At 40.1% G+C, this 15076-nt stretch overlaps 1 protein-coding gene across 3 annotated transcripts in view; it reads right to left on the bottom strand.

Annotated features, from left to right (window-relative positions):
* Positions 1 to 841: 841 nt before the first annotated feature.
* mst1r.S (macrophage stimulating 1 receptor S homeolog) overlaps positions 842 to 15076 on the bottom strand; it is a 47670-nt gene continuing 33435 nt past the window's right edge. For 2 of the 3 annotated variants that reach the window (XM_018261301.2, XM_041561681.1), the window contains exons 10-22: positions 14904 to 15074; positions 11640 to 11730; positions 10524 to 10748; positions 10241 to 10387; positions 8937 to 9099; positions 8185 to 8274; positions 7872 to 8069; positions 6554 to 6634; positions 5583 to 5764; positions 5196 to 5305; positions 3643 to 3808; positions 3375 to 3511; positions 842 to 2502 (exon numbers count right to left, since the gene is read on the bottom strand). In XM_018261301.2, coding sequence (XP_018116790.1) covers positions 2262 to 2502; positions 3375 to 3511; positions 3643 to 3808; positions 5196 to 5305; positions 5583 to 5764; positions 6554 to 6634; positions 7872 to 8069; positions 8185 to 8274; positions 8937 to 9099; positions 10241 to 10387; positions 10524 to 10748; positions 11640 to 11730; positions 14904 to 15074 — 2002 coding nt within the window. In that variant the 3' untranslated portion in view covers positions 842 to 2261. The remainder of the gene's footprint in view (positions 2503 to 3374; positions 3512 to 3642; positions 3809 to 5195; positions 5306 to 5582; positions 5765 to 6553; positions 6635 to 7871; positions 8070 to 8184; positions 8275 to 8936; positions 9100 to 10240; positions 10388 to 10523; positions 10749 to 11639; positions 11731 to 14903; positions 15075 to 15076) is intronic. The other variant, XM_041561682.1, reaches the window with a different exon arrangement.

Here is a 15076-nt window from a genome sequence, read left to right as displayed (position 1 = left end):
GGGTATAACTATCACTTCACTATACTCAGGCTGAGTTCCACCACTCCTAACCTCTGTGGCCTAACAGAGGAAAGGTTCAGCAGCAATGGCCTCTACCTCATGGCTTTCAAGCCCTTTTATATTATACCACAGTGCCATCTAGCATCCCCTGTGAGAACTGCAGGGATGACATAAGCACAAGGTCCCCATAAGGACCCACTGAGGTGTCCATATTACTAAGGGTGTGCCTGTCTGTAATGTGTAAGGGTGTCTAGGATATATATATATATATATATATATATATATATATATATATATATATATATATATATATATATATATATATATTCAGTATATGCAAACACACATAAATGAATTAAGGGTTCCGGTTTCATATAATATTGATTGGGCTAATTAGCTATAGCAACCAATCAGCATTTAGTGGTCACCTGTTTGAGAACAAGCAGCTGATTAGCTGCTATGAGGTTTTTGTTTTATTCCCTTACCCAGTTATTCATAGATGTTTGTTTCTGATGTGTACCTTATTTCTGTACAACGTGAGGATGCTGCTGAACATTCTCCAGAGGATGAGGGTCTATGCACCAGACTACACATGTTTGCTTTCTGTTTAGCAGCTTGCATTAGCAAAAGCAGCATTCCTATGGGTTTGTGCGTGCATCTGGAGGGCTGGGGAAGCTCCAAATGTCAGTGTCAGAAGAATTTGCCAAAGAGCTTACACACAGCTGGGTTTCTTCTGAGCCAATAATGGAAAAACTGTCGCGGTCCTATGTCTAGGAAGTGACGACTACCCAGAAGAATCAAGAGATCTCTGCTACTTTTCCTACACACAGGGACAGATATTTATGATAAAAACATTCTGTTTATTTCAAACATCTTCCATTGGCCGGCCAAATAAACTTTACAGGAAATGATTCATTCTGTAGAGGATCACAAAAATATATCTTCATAAAAAAATCCCCTTGTAAACTGCGTCCTGCACACATATACACACCATGTTGTCACGCGCATGACCCTGTTTAAATTTCTCTGTGGACCAGCATAATAATACAGCATTGATGGAAGCTTATAAATGTCCGTCCAGCACATAATGAAGACAAAAAGTCCAGAGAATCCAAAAATATACACATTCAGTATCTTCAGTGCCGATGGGAGATTTGTGCAAATTAAAGCTATAAAGTACTTTTATGGGCGGCAAATAGATCCATTATGACTGGATGAGCCTGTCACATGTCTTTGCCATAATAAACATTATTTGGTCAATGTCTCATCTAGGGCTTCCACCTGGCCTGTATTTTACCGGATGGTTGATCCCAATGTTATTAATAGGGAAAAAAGATAAATATATCGGAAGGCCGGTGTTTTTCTCCAGAAAAGGTGGCAACCCTAGTCTCACCTCATCAGAAAACAAAGGCCTTGCATGGTTTACATAACCTCCTTCCACAAGGGGGTTGAAGTTGATGGACTTTGTCTTTTCTTAACCCGATTTAACTATGTAACATATATACAGACATGACGACACCAATGCAGACACACACACTATATACACTAACACATACACAGTGACAAGCTCACATTATATGCACAAAATATACAGTCATATACATTTCAAGTATTACCAAAGAGTCAAGCCCTGCCTACTCTCAAATAGAATTGCTACCCAAATTACTGCAGAGGGGACTTTAAATACAAGCCACTCGTAAAACATTTCAGTGACTGCATATAGTGACTTTGGAATGAACAGGCCCGGATTTGTGGCAAGGCCACAAAGGCCCGGGCCTATCTGGCTGCCTTGGGGTGCCAAACGAGTAAATCCAGCCCTGGGAATGAACGTATTTGGTGCTTTGTTGCACCACAGTGTATGTGAGCCATTGTTGCCTGGACAGTGCACCAGACTGACCATGAATGGGAACCATCATTCCACTTTTTGCCACCATGTACCCTGTTCAAATTTCTCTGTGGACCAGCATAATGATACAGCCTTGATGTAAGCTTATAAATGTCTGTTTAGCACATAATGAATATAAAAAGTCCAGAGAATCCAAAAATATACACATTCAATATCTTCAGTGCCAATGGGAGATTTGTGCAAATTAAAGCTATAAAGTACTTTTATGGTAGAACTATTATGATTGGATGAGCCTTTCACATGGCTTTGCCATCATAAACATTATTTGGTCAATGTCTCATCTCCTCAGAAAACAAAGGCCTTGCATGGTCTACGTGACCTCCTTCCACAAGTTGGATCGGGTGATCACTAATGTTTATGCTACTGGGTTCTCTTCTTCCTCTGTTGATGAATATTCCTCTTCAAGCTCCTCTTCCGAGGGTGGATGAGCAGGTGGAAAAGGTTGGTCACGATCTAAGTTGACGTAGGTAACATTAAGATTGATATAGTGATCACCGCAAAGGGAATTAGAGATCACTTCCATGTCACTGACCAACTGGGTAAATGTTGGTCGCTCTTCAGGCTGTGGGTTCCAGCAGCTCAGCATAAGAGAATACCTGATGGGAAGAAGACATGGTTGTTACTGGGTATAATCAGATTTCTATTTAAAGGGATACTGTTATGGGAAAAAAAAAAAATTCAAAATGAATCAGTTAATAGTGCTGCTCCAGCATAATTCTGCACTGAAATCCATTTCTCAAAAGAGCAAACAGATTTTTTTATATTCAATTTTAAAATCTGACATGGGGCTAGACATATTGTCAATTTCCCAGCTGCCCCAAGTCATGTGACTTGTGCTCTGATAAACTTCAATCACTCTTTACTGCTGTACTGCAAGTTGGAGTGATATCACCCCCTCCCTTCCCCCCCCCAGTAGCCAAACAAAAGAACAATGGGAAGGTAACCAGATAACAGCTCCCTAACACAAGATAACAGCTGCCTGGTAGATCTAAGAACAACACTCAATAGAAAAAACCCATGTCCCACTGAGACACATTCAGTTACATTGAGAAGGTAAAACAGCAGCCTGCCAGAAAGCATTTCTCTCCTAAAGTGCAGGCACAAGTCACATGACCAGGGGCAGCTGGGAAATCAACAAAATGTCTAGCCCCATATCCGATTTCAAAATTGAATATAAAAAAATCTGTTTGCTCTTTTGAGAAATGTATTTCAGTGCAGAATTCTGCTGGAGTAGCACTATTAACTGATGCGTTTTGAAAAAAACATGTTTTCCGATAACAGGATCCCTTTAATGTCAGGATGTATGTATAAAAGAACTTTACCATGCACTTCAAACAAAATAGTGGCAGGTCTAAAAGTCTCAAGGGCTTGATCCTTTGTGACATTTTTAAACATGGGGCTGAATGTTACAGATCATACAATGACATACAATGGTCACTCGTTCAGAATAGGTAGCACTAATACTCACAGAGGGTCAGGACAGTATTCTGGTTGTGCCAGACGCCTTCCTCTGAACAAGTATCGAGTAATATCATAGGCATCCACATCAGGATATGGTGGTGCTCCCCGTGTCATCAGCTCCCACAGCAGCACTCCAAATGACCACTGTAGGATACAGGACATATTAAGGATTTATGACTGATGTTCTCACAAGGGGACCTGACTCCAGTGTGGTTGCCAACAAAAAATAATGATTAATTTTAACATATATTCTAATTTTACTTAAATCCTCTTACCACATCACTCTTGGTGGTAAATTTCTGGGTCTGTAGACTCTCCAGAGCCATCCACTTAACAGGCAGTCTGGCGTTCTTATGGCGTCTGACACTGTAATATTCCTTGTCAAACACGTCTCTTGCCAGACCAAAGTCGGCCACCTTCACATGGAACGTCTCATCCAGCCTGAAACATAAAAACAAGACTATTAACCACATAGTAATGGCTATACCATCCTGGGAACACAAACTGCAGCTATTGTTATTAAAGGGATTCTATCATGATTTTTATGGTGTAGTTTTTATTTCTAAATTACACTGTTTTCACTTTACCATATAAAATTTAATTCCTGAACCAATAAGTGTATTTTTTTTTGTTTTAATATTGGTGTGTAGGCGCCATTTCAGTTAATTTTGCCTGATCATGTGCTTTCAGAAAGAGCCAGCACTTTAGGATGGAACTGCTTTCTGACAGGCTATATCTCCTACTCAATGCAACTGAATGTGTCGCAGTGGGATCTGAATTTTACTATTGAGTGCTGTTATCTGGTTACCTTCCCATTGTTCTGTTGTTAGGCTGCTGGGGTGGGAAAGGGAGGGGGTGATATCACTCAAATTTGTGGTACAGCAGTAAAAAGTGACTGATGTTTATCAGAGCACAAATCACATGACCGGAGGCTCCTGGGAAACTGACAATATGTCTAGCCCCATGTCAGATTTCAAAATTGAATATAAAAAAATCAGTTTGCTCTTATGAAAAATGGATTTCAGTGCAGAATTCTGCTGGAGCAACACTATTAACTGATGCTTTTGGAAAAAAACAAGTTTTCTCATGACAGTATCCCTTCAATATAAGTTCTAGTGATACCTGGAACAGGTGGATACCACACCTAGCAAATCATTAATGGAGCACACTGGTAAGGTAGAACCAGTCTGAGGCCACAATACTGTATATTCTTGATGTGAAGCCACCTCTTAAATCAGCAAGCAATACAGGCATGAATCTTAGCTAAAAGCTTGTACATACAATGACTTGTCAGTTAACTGGAGGGGCCAAGATATCAGCTTTTAGCAACTTGTGGATTGTAAAGGTAATATATGGATTAAGAAAATCAAGGATTCAGTTTGGGATTCTAACAAATTCCAGCAATTTTGCAGCTGATTTAGTGAAAGCCAAACTGGACCCAAAAGTCATGTCACTTGCACTGGACAACCACATCTTTTGCCAAGCATATAGTATTTGGACAAATCCAGAATTTTGGATATTATTATCTAATTAATATCAAATAAATCCAACTCTTTCCCTAAATAAAACCATTCATACGCAGGCTAGGATTCCGTCATCAACTAATTGAAACAAAAAAACTACAATAAATCATTTCTGTAGAAGACAACGAGACAAGATCTAACTAGTTCCTTCTCTTTATAAACTGACCCTTTTAGGTGAGCGCAGTTGACAAACCTTAGCCACAACTCAAACATTGAGAAAATCAGAAGGAAAAGAAATGTACAGTGATCTTCATGCCCACTGGGTTTCTATCATTAGGCCTACTTGCCCAGGACTGGTAACTTACATGCAATTGCGAGCAGCAAGGTCTCTGTGTACAAACTTCCTATTGGCCAAGTATTCCATTCCCTGGGAAACTTGCAGCCCAAATCCAACCAGATCTTTTACAGTAGGATTCTGGGAAGGAGACATTGATAAGGAGGCAGTTTCAGGACAAAGGTTAATAAATACATTAAAATACCAAACAGTCATTTTTGAAGCAGACACAATGTGTTCATACATTGATATATATGAGAATCTACAACCTGTGCTCTCCTGTACCTCCTCTAAAGGCACTCTGGAAGTTAAAATGTAACAACATGTGGAGGAACACAAAGTGCTAAGCCCTAAAGTAGCCTTTAAACCTATTAGCCATTTGGCCAGCTATAGCCAAGAAAATTAATTTGAATCATACCCTCTCCTCACTGCGGATGAAGTGCCTTAGGTCGCCATGTTTCATAAATGGAAGAACCACAAGGGGGAGCCCTTCCTGGGGCAAAAAAATGCCAATGAGGGATAAGACATTTGGATGGTGGAAGCTCTTCATTAAAATCCCCTCCCGCAGAAACTCCTCCACCTCCTCCAAATCAGTGATTCCTGGAAAGAGACAGAGAAGTAAGAGCTGATGGTAAAAGTAGTACTGTATTGTACTCCTACTGAAGGATTGATACCTGCACTGAGGCTTGAGCTGAATAAGAGATTTTTCATTGGAAGCCCATGCAAATGCTGTGCCTTAATATTTAGTACCAGCCGTAGCAGTACAGGTATGGAACCTATTATCCAGAATTCTCAGGACCTGGGGTTTTCTGGATAAGGGGTCTTTCCATGATTTGAATCTCCATGCCTTAAGTGTACTAAGAAATCATTTATATGTTCATTGAACTGAATAGGATTGTTTTATATTCCAATAGGACTAATTATATCTTATTTGGACAAGGTATTATTACATTACATTACAATTTTATTATTTTATTATTTGTTATTATTATATTACAATTGTTTTATCATTACAGAGAAAAAGGAAATAATATTTAAAAATTTGAAGTATTTGATTAAAATGGACTCTGTGGAAGATGACCTTCTCATGATTGAGAGCTTTTGGGATATTTTTGGGTTTCCAGATAATCGTTCCCAGTTCCCACACCTGTACTGAGCCTTCATGTGACCACAGTAATGGTCTCCCAGGATATTACCTCCTCTGCTATGTTTAACTGGTTACTAAAAATTGCAGAGTACTTGCTCAAAAGATTAAGTGAAAACAATCACTAGCCAGCAACAATAAGGAACTCTTAATCTTTGGTTAATATGACATCAGCCTAAATTCTTGTATGTGGTGTAGATCACCATGACATGGTGACTATTTAGAAAGCTCATCTATTTTCTTACTGTTTAGAGATTTGACAGCGCAGTGCACCTCCTGCTGATCTTCATCCACATAAGTGCCATGGTAAACACTCCCAAAGTGACCTGCAAGGTAAAACAATCAACTCTCACTCACACTGCACGGAAGGAACCAAATTAATCAAAAGAGCTGACACAATGGCAAGACACTAAGCACATTTCAGCCTGGAAAAGCTAACAGATCTGCATGAAGCGTCTAATAGAAAGGAAACATGCTCCGCAGTCACTTTTCCTGGCAACATTCATAGGTGCTTGGCTGTACTTAGACACAGTTGATCTAAGGTTCTTCTAGTGTACTCACTTCATAGATTGTGGTTACCTTATATTTGACAATACAAGACAAAGGCACGGACTATTGAATGCTCAGAATAATTATTTATAGGTAAACTAAAATCTAAAAGAATATGGCTATTAATGCTGTTTTTTTATTCTCAACTTGTTCATCATCTCTGATCAGTAATGATTGAGGCTTTCAGAGTTGTCAGAGTAGCTCACCATCTTGGATTTTGTTAGGAGTATAAGTGATGCTACATACGTTCAGTGGGCTAAGCTTAGGGGTCATCAGAAATCACCAACCAGAAAATGAGGTTTGTCTGTCATAGAAGCTGATGCCACCGGGATGATTATTCAATTCCTCAATTCACTGTGCAGTAAATCAGTAGAAAAGAAGATGGGAAGCTCTATCTCTTTGTATTCACAGACATTTCCTGCTAAAGGGTTGCTTTGAGCTGGTACTGAACCCCAAAACATAACGTGCAGCCTATGATTAAGTGTTGTGAGAACACGAAACGCATAAGGCTGGATTCCACACTAATACTCTAATAAAGACCTGTTTTTACTACTGCCTGGAGGACTGCTCTTTAGTGCCTGCCCTACAAACAATATGGTGGTGCAGCATTTTTACCCTACTTTTTTACTAAATAACTAGTTTAACTAATTTGTGAACTATTTTTATTAGCACATTATAAAATTACAGATACATGGAACCATTTTCATATCAGTCATTCAAACATCGTTCCAAGGATATAACTTAATATCTCATCCTAAATTGCCTTCTAACAATAATTATTGAAGTATTCACCAAAATGTCATCCTAACTGGCCTCCAGGCTGGGGACCCCAGCTCCATACTTTGAGAACCACTACTCTACTGTACAGTATTTGCTTTTATACATTGGTGCTGACATGTTCAAGAGATTCCCAACTCTAAATATAGGAAGATTTCCAAAACTGTGTATTAACATCAAAATTATCAAAATTCTGCTTTTCAGGGCAAGCCACAAGGCTCTGGTCCAATGGCTGACCTTTTCCAATAATCTGGTCCCGATGCGTCGTCAGGCATTTCTCCGGAATTAAACCATCTTTAACCTCCTCAAGCAGTTCCGGTCTCAGACTGTCAAGCAAATTAGTAAGTAGGATGGGCATGGAACCACCACCAAAGCTACCTCCAGAATAGCCTGCACCGGGGGAGAGCATCCCTCCAGAGCTGCTACTAGTTAAGTCTGTAACGGAGAGAAAAGGTTATGAAAATGTTCATGGGACATAATGGGTAAGAGGTGGTGGGATTGTGAAAGGGTGAGGTGTACCTTACATAAAATAAGAGACCCAGGAACTTACATGATGTCCTGTAGTCTCCATGAAGAAGAGGAACTGGGGACAAGAGTGGTTCTCTGTTATTATTTGACAGCAGTTCCAGTTGTTCCACTGCTGAAAACAGATATTACAATTATTCTTCACTTGCTGTAAACACTAGAAGAACTATATAAAGATATACACAATCTATAAAATGGAAAGTACCATGAAAGTGTTACAGAAATATTAAGTTACCATTTAATATGGAAGATCAACGCTACAAGAGTTTTGGTTCACCCGGCTGACCCAAAGCAATAAATAGCAAGGAAGCCTTCTACAGCAGTTTACTTGCATTCGGGAAAGACATACAATGCTAAACTGCACAGTTTTCAAGAATTTAGCACTGAATCTATAAAAGGCTGCTAGAAAGTTTAGTGGTGACTTTCGAGAAGTGATCCCCAACCAGTAGCTCGTGAGCAACATGTTGCTCTCCAAACCCTTGGATGTTGCTCTTAGTGGCCTCAAAGCAGCTGTTTATTTTTAAATTCCAGGCTTGGAGGCAAGTTTTGGTTGCTTAAAAACCAGATGTACTGCCAAACAGAGCCTCCTGTATACTGTCAGTCCACATAGGGGCTACCAATAGCCAATCACAGCCCTTATTTGGCACCACCCAGGAAAATTTTCCGTGCTTGTGTTGCTCCCCAACTCTTTTTAAATCTGAATTTTGCTCATGGGTGAAAAGGATTGGGGACCCCTGCTCTAGAGTATGGTCCATAGTTACTTCTCAGACTGCTCACCTCGCTTCTTTTTATTTTTTCTTTGATGTCGGAGAAGCAGGAAGATGAGAACTGCGACTGCCAACACTGAGGCCACACTGCCAAGGACAATGCCCAGCACTGGATCAAGAAAGTTCACAATCATCACAAGTCCCACGGCGGTGCAGTCATCATCCACACAAACCTGGGAACAACACATTTTAGCAATAGAACAAAGGGAACTCACAATAGTCAGTTACAACCTCACCATGAGTGTGTGGCACTCACTTTAACATGGAACATGTAATCTTCATTGTATAGATGCCTACCCACTTAGACTGATCCGCTCATCTACATGAACCGGTATAAAAAGTATTTCAAGGTGTCTGGATTTACTACAGATAAGGCCACACTGCTATTAGGAGCAATACAGTGTAGAAGGGTGCAAGGCACACATCCTTTATTGAAGGCAATACACACAATGTTGCAGGGTGGAAAACCTTGATCACACAGGAGTAATTAGAAGGTACCCACCGTAAAATCATTTCCTAATTTTTCATTAACATACATTGATTGTGCTTATCACATGGTCTGCTTTCTCTAAAGTTACACCCCAGATTTATAAGGTGAAAATAAAATATTAAACAAAGTATCAAGATTCATTTTAACCCTGTCCCTAATGATTGTGGTTAGGAACCCCTTAGTCAATCCAATAATATAACACAGTGCTGTGAAACATTCTTACATGTATTGGGTTGATTATTTTTCATACTACATGTTCGAGGGCTACATTTTATCAGTATGGAGATATCAAACAAAGACTATCCACATTCAGCCAGCAAGCTTTCAACTGCACTGCTCTAACGGACAACCAATGACAATTAGCATTGGTGCTTTTTCTGTTCCGAACAATTATAGAGAAATGCACTTACACCATCCATAATCCAATTTGGAATGGGGTGGTGCTCTGCTGGATATTCAACAACACTTACATCTAAATATTAGAGGGAGAGAAACCAAAGGTCCAAATAGCGTCACTCAGTTCAGTAAATTGAACTGAACTGAGTGCCGCTAGTTGGATCTTTGGTTTCTCTCCCTCCAATATTTAGATTTAAGTGATTTTTATGTTGTCAGACAAAGGGGTTTACTCCAAAATGCTATTAACATGGTCTTCAATATATCTGAGTCTGTGCATTACACCCTGCTTTTTACTGTGTTGCCTGATATGCTTGGATTGACATTCTGTCTTAGGGATAACACAGAACATATTTTGTTTTTTAGGCACTATACACTGACTCCACTAAAGGCTTTGAGACTGATCTCTCATCACCATATTAACAATTTACCTTAACTGTGGAGCCTTCAGAGGGAATAACCATTGCTTGGGGAATTCTGCAGGTGATCTCATTCTTCCGCACAGTAGGGTTGCATTCTCTTCCCCCAACTGTCATGGAGACTTTCAAACACGTGGCCACCTGGTCCAAGTTTTCATGCTAATGAAAGTGAAATATAAAATAAGCAGAACTGCCCAATGCTGCTGAGACTCTACAATACAGACAAATACTGTCAGATGCCTTTTCCTATAACATCCCAGCATAAAACTTCATTAATAAAATATGGCGATCTTACATGTGTGTCAATTTCATTTTCGCCCTTCTTCAACTTCAAGATCCCCCCATTGGGATCGTTCGGATGGAATGGGTAAATGACATAGTTCTGGAGATATCGGAAGCGATAAGGGTATGTGTATTGAACAGCATCAAGCTCCAAGGTCAAGTTTCCAGGTCTGCCAAAATAATTGTAAGCCGGAGTACGGCACACAATACGGTCTGGCGAGAAGGTCCCTTTGCAAACCTGTGAAAGACACAGAGTTAAGGTCAAGGATGCATATATATATCAGTATAAAACTTTTGTATTATGTGCTAGCTTTATGTGCTGCTTAAAGGGGCAGTTCACCTTCAGTTATCTTTTAGTATACTGTAGAATGACCAATTCTTAGGAACTCTCAACTGTTCTTTATTTATATTCTTTATAGTTTATTTGCCTTCTTCTTCTGACCCTTTCCAGCTTTCAAATTGGGGTCACTGAACCAAACAGCTAAAAAACTATTACTCTGCGAGGCTACAATTTTGTTGTTATTGTTACTTTTTATTACCTATCTTTATATTCTGTTCCTCTCCTGCTCATCGTCCAGTCTTTCATTTAAACCACTGCCTGAATTGCTGGGTTAATTTGGACCCTAACAACCAGACAGCTGCTGAAATTCCAAACTGGAGAGCCGTGGAACAAAAAGCCAATGAATTGAAAAACAAACAAGTAAGACCAATCGTAAAATATTAAAAACTAACTGTAAGGTGAACAACCACTTTAAAATAAACTCCTGTAATTAACACCTCTTGACTAGAATTCCTTGTTTATAAAGTTTATAAAGAGAAAACTCTGTTAGAGATGCTACATTGCCATATTGTGCATCCAGAACAGCAAATAATTAAAATGTCATACTAGACTGTATAAAAGGCAACAGAACAGATAAAAACAGGATCCCACCTCTAAGATATTTATTTTACAATATATAGTAGTAAACAAAATATGACTTATGTAAAGCACCAAAGGCCCTTGTGTATCCTCATTTCATGAAAGCAAGATCTGATTGGAGCTAAGAAAAGTGTCGCTGGTGCATTTAAGCACCTATGTTGGTTACTTGCCATGGGAAATTAACAAAAGGATGAGTCTTATCATACATACCGAGCTGAACTTTTTTTCACTAATGTATAAGATGATACTGATGCTGGAGACAGAATCCAGGTTTGAACCCTGTATAGTGAGGGGAGTACCACTGCAATGAAAGAATGGATATGTATAAATGGAAAGACACGCCAATATCAAAGAAAAACCTATAGCGCTGGGTTTCAAAAAGAGATAACTGGGTTTATCACATCCAGTGGCTGAAAACCATGTTCAGCCCCTGTCGCTGTATATATATCAAGAATCGTCAGTCAATAGTTCTCCAGATTGTTGGGGATGTAGGGGTCTTAGTCTAAAGGAGCCAAAGGGCATTATATATAGACTATACATAGTGGGTGCCCCTAGGCCCACTGCCGTTTGTCGCCCATGTCCCCTCCCATTTATTCGTGCATATTTTCATCATCTGGACCGGCGCAATGAGGATTGGCGCATGGGAAATTTAAAAAATGATTGTATCTCCATCGCATTGCCTGTGTTTTTGAACAAATGTGGGTGTGATTGGCCAGCATGCCGCCCCCCTAAAATCCTGCCGCCCTAGGCCCGGGCCTTGGTGGCCTTTCCACAGATCCAGGCCTGATTATACAATCATTTCTCTTTACCAACCCCTTCCCCTCTTGTTTTCACACTGGCTATCGTTATATCATTTACTTTTGATATCACACTGGTCAAAGCAAGTGAGTCAGATCTGTGTAGGAAGATGTTTGAACAAAGTCTAACATGAATACTCCCTGGTCAGAGGGGCAAATTCACTAAAGGGCAAAGTGGCAGTCGCTAGTGAAAATTCCACAGACATACAATCCGCAGAGACATCGACAATTTACTAACAGGCAAAGAGGACAATTCGCTAGCTAAAGAGTACTTCGATAACACCCTTTCGCCAGGTGAACGATCGTTACTCTGCAAATTCACGAAAGTGCAAATTTTAAATCACTTTACCCCTTTCGCCAGAGTTTCCTTTGCCAGGTTAAGGTGGCCATACACAAAGAGGTGGGCGATATCAGGCCGATCTAATCGTGAGCCCTAGGGCCCAACAATCGGATCATAATAAAAGGAATACAGGCAGTCGGATTGCGGGACTGCATCCAGTGTCGGACTGGGACACCAGGGGCCCAACCAAAAACCTTTGACCAGGGGCCCACCAAGTAACCTTAGACCAGGAGCCCACTCTCACTACTATTATTCTTCCTCTACTCACTCAACCTCTATTCTATTTTCTTTACATGCTATAATACTATAATCTATTATTATATCTATTAAGCCACTTAGTTCTCATTCAAATAGGGAATGACCATGAAATAGGCCAAATGTCTAGCAGCATGAGGGCCAACTGACACCTGGGCTCACCAGGACTTTTCCTGGTATCCCTGTGGGCCAGGCCGACATTTACTGCATCAACAAACAGATGCGGTCCGCCATCCAATGGGATTTTTAGCCTTGCCTGATCAACATCTGGCCGACTTTTGGACAAATATAGATTGAGGGACCCATCGGAGGGCCCCATACATGGGCCAATAAGCTGCTGACTCTGTCTGTCGGCAGCTTTTATTGGCTCGTGTATGGCCACCTTTAGACCTGGTGAACTGATAAGATGAAGCTACATCCTCCTCAATCTTATGTCAGTGACATCATATCCTGTATGCTGAAAAGTCATAAAAAAAGACAAAACACACTGAAGTTTTTTCATATTTCAAAGTGGGATTGCGTTTAAAAGTTGTAGCTTTTCAATATTTTTGTTTTAATATTTTGTTTAACCATTTGATGGGCACACCACATTTGTTTTAGGGTGGGCTCATGTCTAGGGCATTAGAGAAGCTCTTTTGTCTTTATTTTGCTTCCTTGGACATTTTTAATAATAATTGTCCACTTCAAGCATTTGCACCAATATCTCTAATAAAGACATATATATATGACCTATAAGTACCCACCCTATTTGACCTAAGTGCAAGAGTACTAACGAAGTTTAGCAAGGCAGAAATGAACGTTAGTGAAAGTAGCAGACAGATGCCTGCTAATCGCCTGTGTGATGTAACAGCGAATATGTCAGATAAATACCAGTGAGATGAAAGAGAAATAAAGCTAGCAATCTAAGTAAATCTGCAAAAAAAGTGTCAGCTGTTCTGCCATTGTTGTGTTAAGGGCATGAAAAGTAGCATTCCCAAAATATATTATATTGTAGGGCCAATTAACCTAATAAACCAATAGCTGCAAATACAATGAGGGCAGATGAAAACAACAGCGCTGGCAATGATCTGCTAAATTACGCCCATAGGCACGCACACAGTTTTCATGTAATTCCATTTCACAGATTTGCGGAGCTGTGTGACATAGGCCTAAATGTATCTCCGTAAATGAAACTGATTATGCAGCCACAATTGCAAATTCTCTACTATTTAAAAACATCTTTACCAGAGGAAATTTATGGAAAAAAAAACTGCTTACAAAACTGCATTCTGAAATATTCTAGTTATTTTTTAACAGCTGGATAGGAAGCAACTTTTTTCCACCTTAGCGTAGGCTTAATGGCAGGGATCGTAAATCTGAGGCATTCCAGGGGCTATTGATCTATACATGTCAGCAACCTTAATAATTGGGATCCTCCTTTGGTTTAATATAACCTCAAAATGCTACTAGTTGTTCTGCAGACCAATGCCGGGCCTTGATGGAGGAGGTATGTACCTAGCGCCCTAGGCACGTGCCTACAGTTCAATAAACGGTCAGAAGAATGCAATAGTTCTTGCAATTCTGGGACAGGAATATGAATTTCATCCTTGTTGTATTAAGAGTTTGATAGTTATTTGGCTTATTCTAAATACAGGTATAGTTTGTCCTTAGAGAGAATACATTTCTGTGTATGCAGATTCCCTCGTGATCCCCCTGACTTGGATGGTTCTGTTCTCAAGCTAGCCTTAGTCATTAGTACCCTGGCCTTGAGGGCAGAGCCACCTGATTGGCTGAAAGAGCAGTTCTTTGTTTAACTGCTTTGTGGAGTGATATCTATATGCTCTCCCACCAGTAACTCTGTGATTGCCTTGTTTGGTATTCTGACTCTTTGAGAGTTCAGAATCCACTAAGCTTTTGTCAGATAAACTGTATTTTACCTGAAGTGATCTCTGGTTCCTGAATTTCAACAACCGTCCCTACGAAATCTCAATATTTATCTCTTTACTGTAATACTACAATGTAGTCTCCTTGCCCCAGGAAAAATGTGTAGCCCAGGCTACAGTCTTCCCCAAGGAATCCCAGTCCCACCTTCATGTAGATTACCTTGCCAAGCTGCAGTTAGGTCTGATGTCAGAGACAGATGGGTCAGGTTTGTATTGGAATTGCTCTGAGGAAGGAATCTGAGCTCCATCCAACAAAGCAGAGACATTTAACGATCCAATAGAGAGGAATTTGGGAGACACACAGCACAGAGCCTCTGCAGGGCACCCGGATCT

The sequence above is a fragment of the Xenopus laevis genome, chromosome 4S (genome assembly GCF_017654675.1).
Source record: "Xenopus laevis strain J_2021 chromosome 4S, Xenopus_laevis_v10.1, whole genome shotgun sequence".
Lineage (NCBI taxonomy): Eukaryota > Metazoa > Chordata > Amphibia > Anura > Pipidae > Xenopus > Xenopus laevis.
The sequence above is the reverse complement of the archived record's forward strand: the minus strand, read 5'-3'. Positions and strand labels throughout refer to the sequence as shown.